Source organism: Pan paniscus, chromosome 3 (genome assembly GCF_029289425.2).
Source record: "Pan paniscus chromosome 3, NHGRI_mPanPan1-v2.0_pri, whole genome shotgun sequence".
NCBI classification, from domain to species: Eukaryota; Metazoa; Chordata; class Mammalia; order Primates; family Hominidae; genus Pan; species Pan paniscus.
Window position 1 is genome coordinate 101,146,510 of NC_073252.2, and position 12,400 is coordinate 101,158,909.

A 12,400-nucleotide genomic window follows, 5' to 3' on the forward strand; every position below is an offset into this window, starting at 1 on the left:
CGGTAACAAGCTACTTGGGAAGCTGAGGTGGGAGGATCCCTTGAGCCCAGGAGTTCAAGACAAGCCTGGGCAACATAACAAGATCCTGTCTCCAGGAAAAAAAAGGTTGGGTGGGGGAGGTGAAAGTGGCAGGAAGACCATGACCAATGCCTTGACATGTAATTTTCTCTAGACTTTAAATATGAAGATCCATGAAAAAAAAAATGTACACACACACACACACACACACACACACACACACATATAACTCAAGTATATTGGGTGATATATATTGGGTTGTTGGTCACAGGATACAAAATTTCAGTTAGACAGGAGGAATAAGTTTAAGAGGTCTATTGAACAACATGAAGACTATAGTTAATAAATATATTGTATTCTTGAAAAATGCTAAGAGTGAATGTATTGTGTTCTCACCACAAAAAATGACAGCTATGTGAGGTAATACATATGTTAATTAGCTAAAATTAGTCATTCCAGTATGTATACATACTTCAAAACATCATGTTGCACATGGTAAATACATACAATTTTATCTATCAATGTAAAAAATAAAATAAATTTTAACTCTCAATAAAAGAATACTGTCTTCTTAAAAAAACCTAATTTGCCTTTATAGATAATTTTCAAATCTCTTCTTTTTTCTACTTTATCACATATTCCCCCAGCATACACAGCACAGACACACATATGCACACAATTCATTTCTGAAGAAAAATAGGGCATAAATGAATCTGAACTTCCATATATTTATCAAATTGATAGCAGAATAACCTTTGGCTTCCTTCAAAGACCAAATCCATTCCTGAAAGACAAATATATACAAGCCTAAAAATTTTCAAAATAGTGCTGAGATAAACTCCCAAAGAAAAATCCCCCAAATGTCTTATGTAACAGCAACTCTACTAAAATAAGCTGAATTGCAAACCAATATTCTTACTTATAAAGTAATAGGATTCATCTGGAAGTATAAATGGGGCTGTGTTTGCTAAAATATTACTTGCATTACTTAACAGTAATAACAACAAACGTTTATGTAGTGTTTTAGACAGTCCTAAAGTAATCCTGTGAAATTACTCAGATATAGTAAAGGAAAAGGTCCTTGATCTGTGTTCCTTCCCCCTTCCCACAATGGTGGTGACCAGAGTGATCCTGAAAGCCAAGGTGAAGACAGTGGAGCCCTGTTAGTCTAGGTCCTTCCCTTGAACGTGTGGAGCAGAGCCACCCATGTGTGTGAATTGTTCACCAACTAGTTTTTACATGTGGGAGAAGTGAACTTCTTTTTGTCCTTTCAACCATATTATTTAGTAATCTGCCATTATAACAACTTCATCTTTTGCCGTCTCTTTCTGAATTCATCCTTACCATTTGTTATGACCCTGTCCAGTAAACCATGTGGAGGGCAAGCCAGCATTTGTCTCAGTCTTTGTACGTGATTTGCTTCAGTTGGTGTTTCTTGTAGCTTTTTTTCACTGCTTTTCAAAAGAATACTTCCTTCTGTTGGTTCATTTGCATCTATACCTTTGAGCTTCATAACTGTCTCCTCCTGTGTTTAAAGTAATTTTAAAAATCCTTAAAACTGTATATATTTTACACATATTTATAGGTACTGCATCATCACTTTACAAATCAAATTTCTATGACTAGCATCAAGGATAACACTTTGTAGAAAAAACACACAGCTTTATTACTAGCTAATCAGCTTGAAACAAGAATGATGCTAGGAGTATTTAGCACAGTCACTATTTTTAGTACAGGTTGAGTATCACTAATCTGGAAATCTAAAATCTGAAATGCTCCAAAATCTGAAACGTTTTGAGCACTGACATGACACACAAGTGAAAAATTCCACACCTAAAGTCACATGACAGGTAACAATCAAATGCAACTTTGTTTCATGTACAAATTATTTAAAATATTGTATAAAATTACCTTCGGATTACCTGTATAAATATGAAACATAAATAAATTTCCTGTTTAGACTTGGGTTCCATCTGCAAGATATCTCATTAGGTGCATGCAAATATTTAAAAAAAAAATCCAAGACACTTATGGTCCCAAGCATTTCAGATAAGGGATATTCAACCTGTATTATAAATGCTTGGGTCACATAACATTTTATTATGTTTTATAATACTGGGTTTTAAAACAAGCATATTTAAGATAAAATTCAGGGCAATAATTGGCACATATACCAAAGTGGTTTAGAAAAAGATAACTATCTGTAATGAAAACCACTTCACATTCATTAATCTACTTGAATTTAAACAATAAAAAGGAAGAAACCAAAACCATTCTAGAGATTAGGTCAGAGACACAAAGTGTTTCATAGGCTCTCCATTTTTCTAGTTACAGGTAGGGTCAGCTGGCAATGATGTTAGCTGGGAAAACTGGTAGTCACACCTGCCTTGGATTGTGTAAGTTTGGGGATAGGAGAATTGGTAAATGAGTGGTAGAATACGAAGAAAACACAATTCTATCACAGCTTAGATTTACCTGTGTTTCTTGATGCATGGAGGGCGTGTAATTCATTCCTGTGGATGGTTCTGAATCTTCATATGTAATTCTTTTATCTTCATCCTCCATTATTTATAATTAAGAAGATGACACAGGGAAGAGGAACGAGATCTGTTTTGAAAGAGTATAGATATAGAGCAGTAATTTGAAAGTCTTGTGATTTCAAAGACTTTGGATTGTACTTATTTTTTTCCCTAAAAATTCCAAATGGCTAAACTATTTGAAATTAGACTATTCTTAATTTTCAATGGCTGGTTTTTTTTTTTTTTTGCTTGATTCTAGTATATTATCATCATTCTTATCTACCTTTTTATTTTTCTTGAAAAAGCCTTTGTTGACCAATCACATTTTTATGATTTCTTTCCCATATTATTTTTTGAGTTAAACTTAAAAACAATCCAAGCAATATCAGTGTTAAACTGTCCTCTCTCATGGGCCAACTGGATGAAGCAGGAAGTCTCCAGGTAACTTTCCAATGTTGATATGAGGAATGAGTCACTAAAGGGAAATCTCTGGATTCCATCCTTTTCGGAGAATCTAGAGTCACTAACTCCTGCCTGGTTCTTATTTCTAAATTAAAGTTTAAAAATACACCACAATTGACTGAGTAGCCACAATGTCTCAGACACTATGATGAGTGCTATGGTAGTCACTTTTTAGTCATTGTGGGCAATTCAAAGATTACCAAAACATATTGTTTGTTTTCCATTGACTTATCATATACCAGGAAAAATAAATTTATACCAAATAACTAAGAAAACCTGTAAGACTACGGATTGGCTCAATAAACACTCACTTCAACACATTCTCCCTTGGCTTTCCATGCTATACAGGCTACAAGGCAAATACAGCACTCCAGTTCCTAGCCACTTTTGCAGGTAGAGGTGGCCATGTGTCACGGTTCTACATATGAGATTTAGGTGGGAGTTTTGGGGGAGGCCTTTAGAAGATAACACTTTGTACTTTTTGTCCTCTAACATTTCCCTTTCTCCTTCCTAGAATGTAGATACAGTGCCTGGAAGCGCAACAGACATCTTTCAAGCATGAGAATAAAAGCCCTCTACTTAGGATAGTAGATAAGTAAGATAGGAGAAGCTGGTTCCTTGACGACATCTTCCAGTTGCTCCATCAGCCTTGGACTGCCAAGCATTGGGGTAATTGTTTAAACCACTATTAATCAAGTTTTTTCTTCTTTTTTAACTAGTAAGGAAACTTACTCCTAATGCAACAAGTACAATGAGTATCTTGATAGAGGTACACACTACAAACTTGTGGTAGAATCAAAGAGAAAATTATGTAAGAGAAGGGAAAATCTAATTCAACACACATCAAAGTGCCTAATGTGTTCCAGGCACTATGCTAGACATAAAGACAAGGATGAATTAGACAGGACCCCTCCCTCAAGGAATCATTTTCTCTGTTCAATGAAGTGCCAAGAAATTTGCATTTAAAACTTCAAAGAACATCATAATCTTTTTACCACCACCACCCCCATTTTTCCTACTTACAAAACACATGGTAACCAGAGTCCCATCTCAAAAAAACCTTTAGTTTGTTTTTTATTATATATAATTTGTAATAAATATGTTTATATAATGATATATATGTATGTGTATGTATGTTTGTATATATAATTTTTTAAATTAAAAAACTTATTTCAAAATTTAGACTGATAATAAAAAAGTCACTTGATGAGAAAATGTTAGACTCAGAGAACACTTGTCTTAAAGGCATGGAGACATGAAAGCCAGTGGTGTGTGAGGGGAAACTGCTGGAGCTTGTGGCAAGAGGCTGAGAGTAATGCGAGATCAGGTTAAAGAGTTAGGATATCATATCTCAAACCACGGCACTTGGCCTTTACCTTCTGAAGTGAATGACCCCAAATATGGTAACTGACAAGATGGGCTGGGTTCGGATTTGGATAAGCCTGAGTTTGAAGTCCATCTATACCAAATTGCTTAACCTCTTTGTGATTAATTTCTTATTTATGAAATGGAGACAAGAATAGTTCTAACCATGCACAGCTGGCATTCAATAGTCTTCGTTATTGCTAACCATGCATATTCCTTCTTCCTGATTATCATAAGAAGAATCTTTAAGAATCATTTTGCTTTCCCTATTAAGCAAGAAAAAGTCACCTCAACCTTGAAGAATTTACTACTTAATCCCACTGATTTTATTTGGTCATGATTTTTCATCTGTTTTTGAGGCCCACTTCTTGATCAGGTGGATGTAACATTCATTTCTTCACCCTTCTCATTAGGAGAATTACATAGAAATTCTTTGGCAGTACCACTAGAATTACCTCTTTCATCAAATTCTCAAAATCAGCCCATTCTGCCACTTACAAAAACTATTTTTAAATAGTCATGAATTAGAAATTATTATTTTTAGTAGACAAAAACTATTGGTTAAAATGAAGCCTTTGCGAACAAATTTTATCAATGTTATTATGGGGTCCTTATAAATATAAACAATCACAACTTGGCATGTTATGCCATCTGTGGGAATTTATATAATTTTACATTCCAGAAAAGTTCCCTATTCTCCAATACTCTCAACCATAAATGCCAAAGTACTTATACATGATCAGAAAGGTACTGCAGAAATAAAGGGTAAAATGAAATACAAGTCTTTTAATAAGCCCGGTAAGAGATCTTACAACTAGTCAGCTGTATTTGTTTGCTCTCTGCTGTGTTTCCGTTTCTAAAAGACCATTTAAAATGCATGTCTCACTTCAGGAACCTACTTAAATTTAGGAAAATTTCAAAAATGTTAGCTTTACTTAAAGTGACCATGTTCATGGTATTTATTATTTGTAGTCATTGGGTCTTGAAATTACAAAAATGACCTTTGAAGGGCCATAAAAAATGTCATGAAATGCTTATTAGAAAGTTTATTCTCCTTACTCATAGAGAGGCTCTTAAGGACTCATGCAGAGCCCATTAACCCTTATTTTGTTTTGTTTGTTTGTTTGATTTTTGAGATGAAGTCTCCCTCTGTTGCCCAGGCTATAGTGCAGTGGCATGATCCCAGCTCACTGCAACCTCCGCCGCCTGGGTTCAAGAGACTCTCCTGCCTCAGCCTTCTGAGTAGCTGGGATTACAGGCGCCTGCCACCTCGCCTGGCTAATTTTTTGTATTTTTAGTAGAGATGGGTTTTCGCCATGTCAGCGAGGCTGGTCTCCAACTCCTGACCTCAGTGATCCACCCGCCTAGGCCTCCCAAAATGCTGGGATTACAGGCATGAGCCACCATGCCCGGCCCTTATTTCAAAAACAATTCTAATGACTTTGTTCCTTTGTTTTTCAAACCCTCAGAAGATTAGGTGTTAAATATTAAAATTCAGGAAGAGATTGCTGTGATAGAGGCAAATTGAGAGCAGCATTAGTGACTGATGACAGTGAAAGAGATGAAAAAGACAGCAATCTAAGAGTCATTTATAGTGGGGGCGACAGAGCAAGACTGTATAAAAAAAAAAAAAGAAAAAAGTTTTCTTAACCTTTTCTCCCCACTTGAAATAATTGTCCTTAACAGATCAAGAATATAAGCAGTTTGATATATGTACCTGTTAAGAAGGAGACAGAAAAAAAAATCCTTTAACAGCAGTTGCCTTTGGGAAGGGAAATGGAAGAGGAGTGGCTGGACTTTCTTTCTTATTTTCTACATTATTAAGATTTAATAGGATTTTCTTATGTAATTTGATATATATATATATTTGTTGTTGTTGTTGTTGTTGTTGTTTTGAGATGGATTCTCGCTCTGTCACCCAGGCTGGAGTGCAGTGGCATGATCTTGGCTCACTGCAACCTCTGCCTCCTCGGTTCAAGTGATTCTCCTACCTTGGCCTCCCGAGTAGCTAGGACTAGAGGCATGCACCACCATGCCTGGCTAATTTTTGTATTTTTTTTTTTTTTTTTTTTAGATGGAGTCTCACTCTGTCACCAGGCTGAAGTGCAATGGCACGATCTCGGCTCACTGCAACCTCCACCTCCCGGGTTCAAGTGATTCTCCTGCCTCAGCCTCCCGAGGGACTACAGGCACGTGCCACCATCCCTGGCTAATTTTTGTATTTTTAGTAGAGATGGGGTTTCACCATGTTGGCCAGGATGGTCTCGATCTCTTGACCTCATGATCCACCTGCCTCAGCCTCCCAAAGTGCTGGGATTACAGGTGTGAGCCACCACACCCAGCTAATTTTTGTATTTTTAATAGGGATGGGTTTCACTATGTTGGCCAGAATGGTCTCAAACTCCTGACCTCAAGTGATCCACTGGCCTTGGCCTCCTAAAGTGCTGGGATTAGAGATGTGAGCCACCCTGCCTGGCCCTAATTTTAAATACATTTAAAAATAATCTACTCAATTCCTAAAGCTTTAGAGAAAAGAAAATGGTACCACATTTCTTGGTAATATTTCTCATAGATACAGTCTGGTGATTTGATTTGAGGTAACTTAATAACACCTGCCACAATTTAAAATCATTTTTTGTAGTTGTGATTTTTCAAAGAAGATGAGTAACTGCCCAGAATCACCAATAGCAGTGGTTTTCAAAATTTTCAAGTCTGGTTTTCATGTTTTTTTTTTTTGTTTTTTTTTTTTGAGGTGGAGTTTCGCTCTTTTGCCCAGGCTGGAGTGCAGTGGCGAGATCTCAGCTCACTGCAACCTCCGCCTTCCGGTTTCAAGCTATTCTCCTGCCTCAGCCTCCCGAGTAGCTGGGATTAAAGGTGCCGGCCACCATGCCCAGCTAATTTTTCTATTTTTAGTAGAGACGGGGTTTCACCATGTTGGCCAGGCTGGTCTCAAACTCCTGACCTCATGATCTGCCCGCCTTGGCCTCCCAAAGTGCTGGGATTACAGGCGTGAGCCACCGCACCCGGCCCTGGTCTTCATATCTTTATGTCAAATATCTTTCATCAAATGAAACCTAATCCTTAACTCCTACAAATGGAACGACTAAGGTGGTGCTGCAGGAGCCCTGTCTACTCACCCCTGTTCTTTCTGGCAAGTGGAGCATACTTTGGAAACCATTTCTGTAAATATGTTTTCACATAGAGAGATATTTGTTAAATGTTCTCTTTTTCATATTATCTTACTAATCTAAATGTTTACAAGTACTTTCTGTAATATTCCAGAAGAAATAAAGGAACTATCAACTTGCAAATGTCCGTAGGCTCTCGGTCAAGTAAAATAGACTTACTGCTATCATTTCAGTTACTGCTAAAAGATATGGATAAAGACTTTTTATTCTTGCTATTTGCTGCCTGTGATTTGGATAGGCTGACATTTAAAGGAGTAATCTTATGGAGAATTTACATATATTGCTTGCTATGGCTTGAATGTTTGTGTCCCTCCAAAATTCAGATTTTGGAATGTAACTGCCAAGGTGATGGTATTAAGAGGGAGGTACTTTGGGGAAGTGATTAAGTCACCAGCACTCAACCCTCATGAATGGGACTAGTGCTCTTATAAAAGAGGTCAAAGGGAGCAGCCTAGTCCCTTTGGCTCTTTCCCTTCCACCATCTGAGAACACAGCATTAGTCTCTTCCTCCATGTGAAGAAGACATGGCAAGAAGGCACCATCTTGCAAGCAGAGATCAAGTGTGTAACAGACATCAAAACTAATTAGCACCTTGACCTAGGACTTCCCAGCCTCCAGAACTGTGAGAAATAAATTTGATTATTTATAAATTAATTAGTTTGTGGTATTTTGTTATAGTAACAAAAATGGACTAAGACATTGCTAGAGTACTCTGGGTTGTATTCACGCCTTTGAAAGAGCATCACTATGATTGTTCAATACTCTATAATGATAATAATAACAACAATCTCCTGCCTTTGTGTTCATCGATTCATGTGTTGAATGTATAGGTTCTCAGTCTCATATAGTATTTCTACATAGAACATACAGAAACATTCCAGTTTCTGTATTTGCTTATCAACACTGATCTAATGGTCATTTCCCAAAAGGAGCCCTACCCAGCAATGAGGAATTCAGATCAGGCTCAGAGTAGGGCTTAACACTTTCTTAGACAATTAATTACTAAAATGACTAACAGTGTTTCCCTGAATGAGAACTACCTTATCTGAAAGACTTAGGTGTGTCAAATACATGTGGCCAAGTTACCAAAGGAAAACAACCGCTATTTTATTTGGTTAATTGATTTAGTAATTTCATTGACTCATGAAGGAAAACACTACATAATGAGATAAGAATAAAAGGAAATTACCCCTACATAAGGGACCCAATACTTGCTTTCATCCTTTCTATTCTCTCTCCTCACCAAAGTGAAATATATTTACTAAAAGTTTAAAATATTATTTCTAGGCCCACTAAAATCAGAATCTACAGAGACCGAATCTACCCCAAGTGGGACAGACATGACTTGTGGCCTGTCTAAATGCCAAGTGTTCAGGTATGCCAGTGGGACCCTTCTCCCGCCCTAGGGATAAGTCATTATTGGTGTAAATCAATCTCTGTAACACCATTCCTCTTTGCCACTTATTGGCTAAGGAGTGAGCATGATTCATTTCTTGCCATTGGAATTTGTACGCAAGACTACTGGGGCATATTATGTAAGATTTTCCTTCTTAATAAAGACAGAGAGAGAGGAGGAAAATCCTCTCCTCTTTTTGTCTTTAAATGACCAGGTAAACAGGCAAGGGAAGTTGGGATTGTGGATGCGTTTCTTGGGACAATTCTAGCAGCCATCATTCACCCATGAAGAAAAGTCAAGATTAGCTGAACACAGAAAGCAACATAGAGCCCTGATATTACTGAGCTACTGAACAAACCCTGGACCCACCTACCTTCAAACATCTTCATGTATGAGCAAAGTACATCTGTATTTTTGAAGGGAGTTTTGGCTGAATATCCTGTTACTTGCAGCCAAAAGCATCCTAACCAATATAACAGGTGATTTTGTTGCAGAACCATCCCTGAGAAGCCCTGATGAACAGCAGTGATGAGGAACCTCTGTCTTATAAACTTTAGTTTCTATCTTTCTAGCTTCTTGTTACAGTGCAAAATCATCACAGACAATGAATGATCAGAACACTGCCTTTGTATTGAAATTTCTCAAAAATGTCCAGAAAATAACATTTTAGAAAGTTAAAAATTAGTGCCAAGGTTTTCACTGCCATTCTTTTAGTCAACAGAAATTATTTGGATTGTAAGATTATGTATTTCCCCTCCTCTACCCTGAAGTTAAATTGTAATATTTGAATACCGAATGAAGAAAAGTTGGACTTATAAACGTTTGGTTGTTTTCCAAATTTCCACTCATGAAACAAAACAACAACAATAAAATATCACTACTACTGCTGCCTGGAGTTTCATTTCTGCTTTTTCTACTTGAAGAAATTCAAAATCTAACTCAAATGTCACCTTCTCAGTATTTCCTAACTCCAACATTGACAAACTGTCTCCCTTGTTTTCCTCTCTGATGATTCATTCATTCATTCATTCAACAAACAAGAGCTATTAAGCTCTTGTTACGTCCCAGTCCTTGAGCTGAGGATTCAGAAGAGAACGGTCTTAAATAGTTCCTATATTCAGATCTTGTAATCTAGTTAGAGGATGATAAATGATTCCTAAGCAATCACAATGAAATATGGTTAAGTTTCAACTTTAGACACATAACAACCCCATCCCTTAACAAGTTTCATTTCCTTTTTTTTTTTTTTTTCTGAGATGGAGTCTTGCTCTGTCACCTAGGCTGGAGTGCAGTGGCACAATCTTGGCTCACTGCAACCTGTGCCTCCTGGGTTCAAGCGATTCTTCTGCCTCAGCCTCCGGAATAGCTGGAATTACGGGCGTGCACCACCATGCCCAGCTAATTTTTATATTTTTAGTAGAGATGGGGTTTCACCATGTTGGCTAGGCTGGTCTCGAACTCCTGACCTCAGGTGATATGCCCACCTCGGCCTCACAAAGCCTTAAAAGTTTCTCTGGTGTGCTAGGCACAAGAGTAACAAAGATGACTAAGATGCAGTCTGCCCTTTAAGGGATGGTCAGAGATTGATATGTGTTTACCAAAATCGTTTACTCTTCTGCCTGGGTCCATAGTACATTTCCAGTCTCCCTTGCAGGTCAGTGTGGCATGTGACTGAAGTCTGGTCAATGGCATGTGGACATAAATAGTATGTGATTTCCAGTCCGCACCCATAAGAAACAATCCTCATGCAATCCTCTAGTAGCTTTTCTTTTTCTGTCCGTTGCCTGGAAACTAAGGACTCCAAGGTCTTAGGGGATAGCAAAGCCATAATATAAAAGGAGTTTGGGTTCCTGAATAATTGAGTAGAAGGCCAACAGCTGAACACGTGAATGGACTTGACATGAACGAGAAATAAGCCTGAACTATGTTTAGTTACTGAGATGTTTTACTTTATCTCTTACAGCAGCCACTGCTGTCTTCAGTCAATAGCATATGATGATTCTTAGCACCTCGAGGATGCTAACCCAGTCCACAAAGGCAACACCCTCTGGTTAATCTGAGAACTAAAATAAAAGCAAGCAAGAAAACCCACGCCAACACCTTACAACAGTAAACAGACACGCGCCCGTCACCGGGTGTACAAACAGAAAAGGCTGGGCCCCTCGCTCGCGTCTCCGGTCCTGCAGGCCTACAGGGTACCCGCCGCTGGCGCTGGGTTTATTTTTACCCTTAGTGTCTCTGGGGCCTCTCACCTGGCAGTCTCCGGCGAAGTCGACCAGGCTCCGTCTGAACGATTAGGAAAGGGGCTGTGGGGGAGGCGGCGGAGCCCGGTCTAGCCACCGCCCTCTGGGGTTCCCGATTCGCGCATCTTCCCAGGCTGAGCCGGGAGGCTGCGTTGACTGCAGATAAACGGTCTCAGGGCGCGGCACCGCGTGTAGTCGGCCCCGCCTTTCGCACGAACCCGCTGGGCGACACCGCGCAGGGAGGTCCGACCCGTCGGCGCCGGTACAGGCTCCGGAGTAAGCATGGGTTGGTCCGGGGCCCGCAGCGGCAGCCCCGTGTGCCCTCCGCCGGGTTTCAGGTCCGGCGGCGCGGGTGCAGAGCCGCGTGCGATGCCGGGTGCGCGTGGCTTCCCCCGGAAAGGTGGCGCCAGGCCGACCATGGGCCCACGTCCCGGGGCCTCGGAGCGGCACCGCGCGGTCTTTCAGCTGCTTATCCTCCCTGGGCGGGTCCGCAGGCTTCTGAGGCCAGGACCAGCGAGCTCCCGGGAAAGCTTCCCGGAAAGCTTACCCAGAGAGCGCGGACCCAGGCGCCGAGTCTTCCCGGAGATGACGAGACACCGCGAGAGGAGCACAGCGCAGGCTCCTCGGGACTCCGCGGCGCAGGCCGGGCAGCCCATTGCTTGTTTTATCGTTCCCTAAACCAACCTCTAAGTTGTCTATCAGTCCTCCACCTTTTAGCTGTACCTCTTAGAAGTGTCTTCTCAGCTGCGGTGGGAAGATAGGATTCTTTCTTAAGGTGACCAATTAAATGGCCGGATAAAAGACTTGTTCTGCCCCCCTTTATCGCTTAACACCTGCCCTTCTTGTTGTATTTTAGATTTTTAACCCTTCTATCAGCAGTGTGATTCTATTTCATTTAATTCTCATTTCATGTTTGTGTCTTCCTTTTCTCTGTATTTCCTCTTGTGTGTGTTAAGACGCGCGCACCCCTTACCTGTTTTTCACTCCTGTAAGCAAGTGCCAATCTTAATCACCGCTTTTCAAGCAAGGGAGATTATCCTCAAATTTCTCCACCAGTCAGAAACCATTCATTCTTGTCTCTCAGGTCCTCTTTTGTGATGAACCTATTGGATAGGTTCCATCCAATACCCTTCTTCAGATCATCTGAAATGATTATTTTCCTAAACGGAACTCTTCCTCTCCTAAAACTTGTAAAAATTTCTAGTGACA

At 39.7% G+C, this 12,400-nt stretch overlaps 1 protein-coding gene across 9 annotated transcripts in view; it reads right to left on the minus strand.

Moving 5' to 3' along the window:
- The window catches only part of SLC9B2 (solute carrier family 9 member B2), a 58,032-nt gene extending 45,695 nt beyond the window's left edge, over positions 1-12,337 (minus strand). For 7 of the 9 annotated variants that reach the window (XR_008625190.2, XM_034958956.3, XM_055111673.2 and 4 more), the window contains exons 1-3: positions 11,201-11,341; positions 2,494-2,625; positions 1,363-1,543 (exon numbers count right to left, since the gene is read on the minus strand). Coding sequence is in view for 8 of the 9 variants with exons in the window: in XM_034958956.3 (XP_034814847.1) it covers positions 1,363-1,543; positions 2,494-2,583 (271 nt within the window). In the remaining variant the exon portion in view is untranslated. Of the gene's footprint in view, positions 1-1,362; positions 1,544-2,493; positions 2,626-11,200; positions 11,342-12,164 lie in introns of those variants that run through there. The other 2 variants (XM_055111674.2, XM_057302116.2) reach the window with 2 other exon arrangements.
- Between the last annotated feature and the right edge of the window lie 63 nt (positions 12,338-12,400).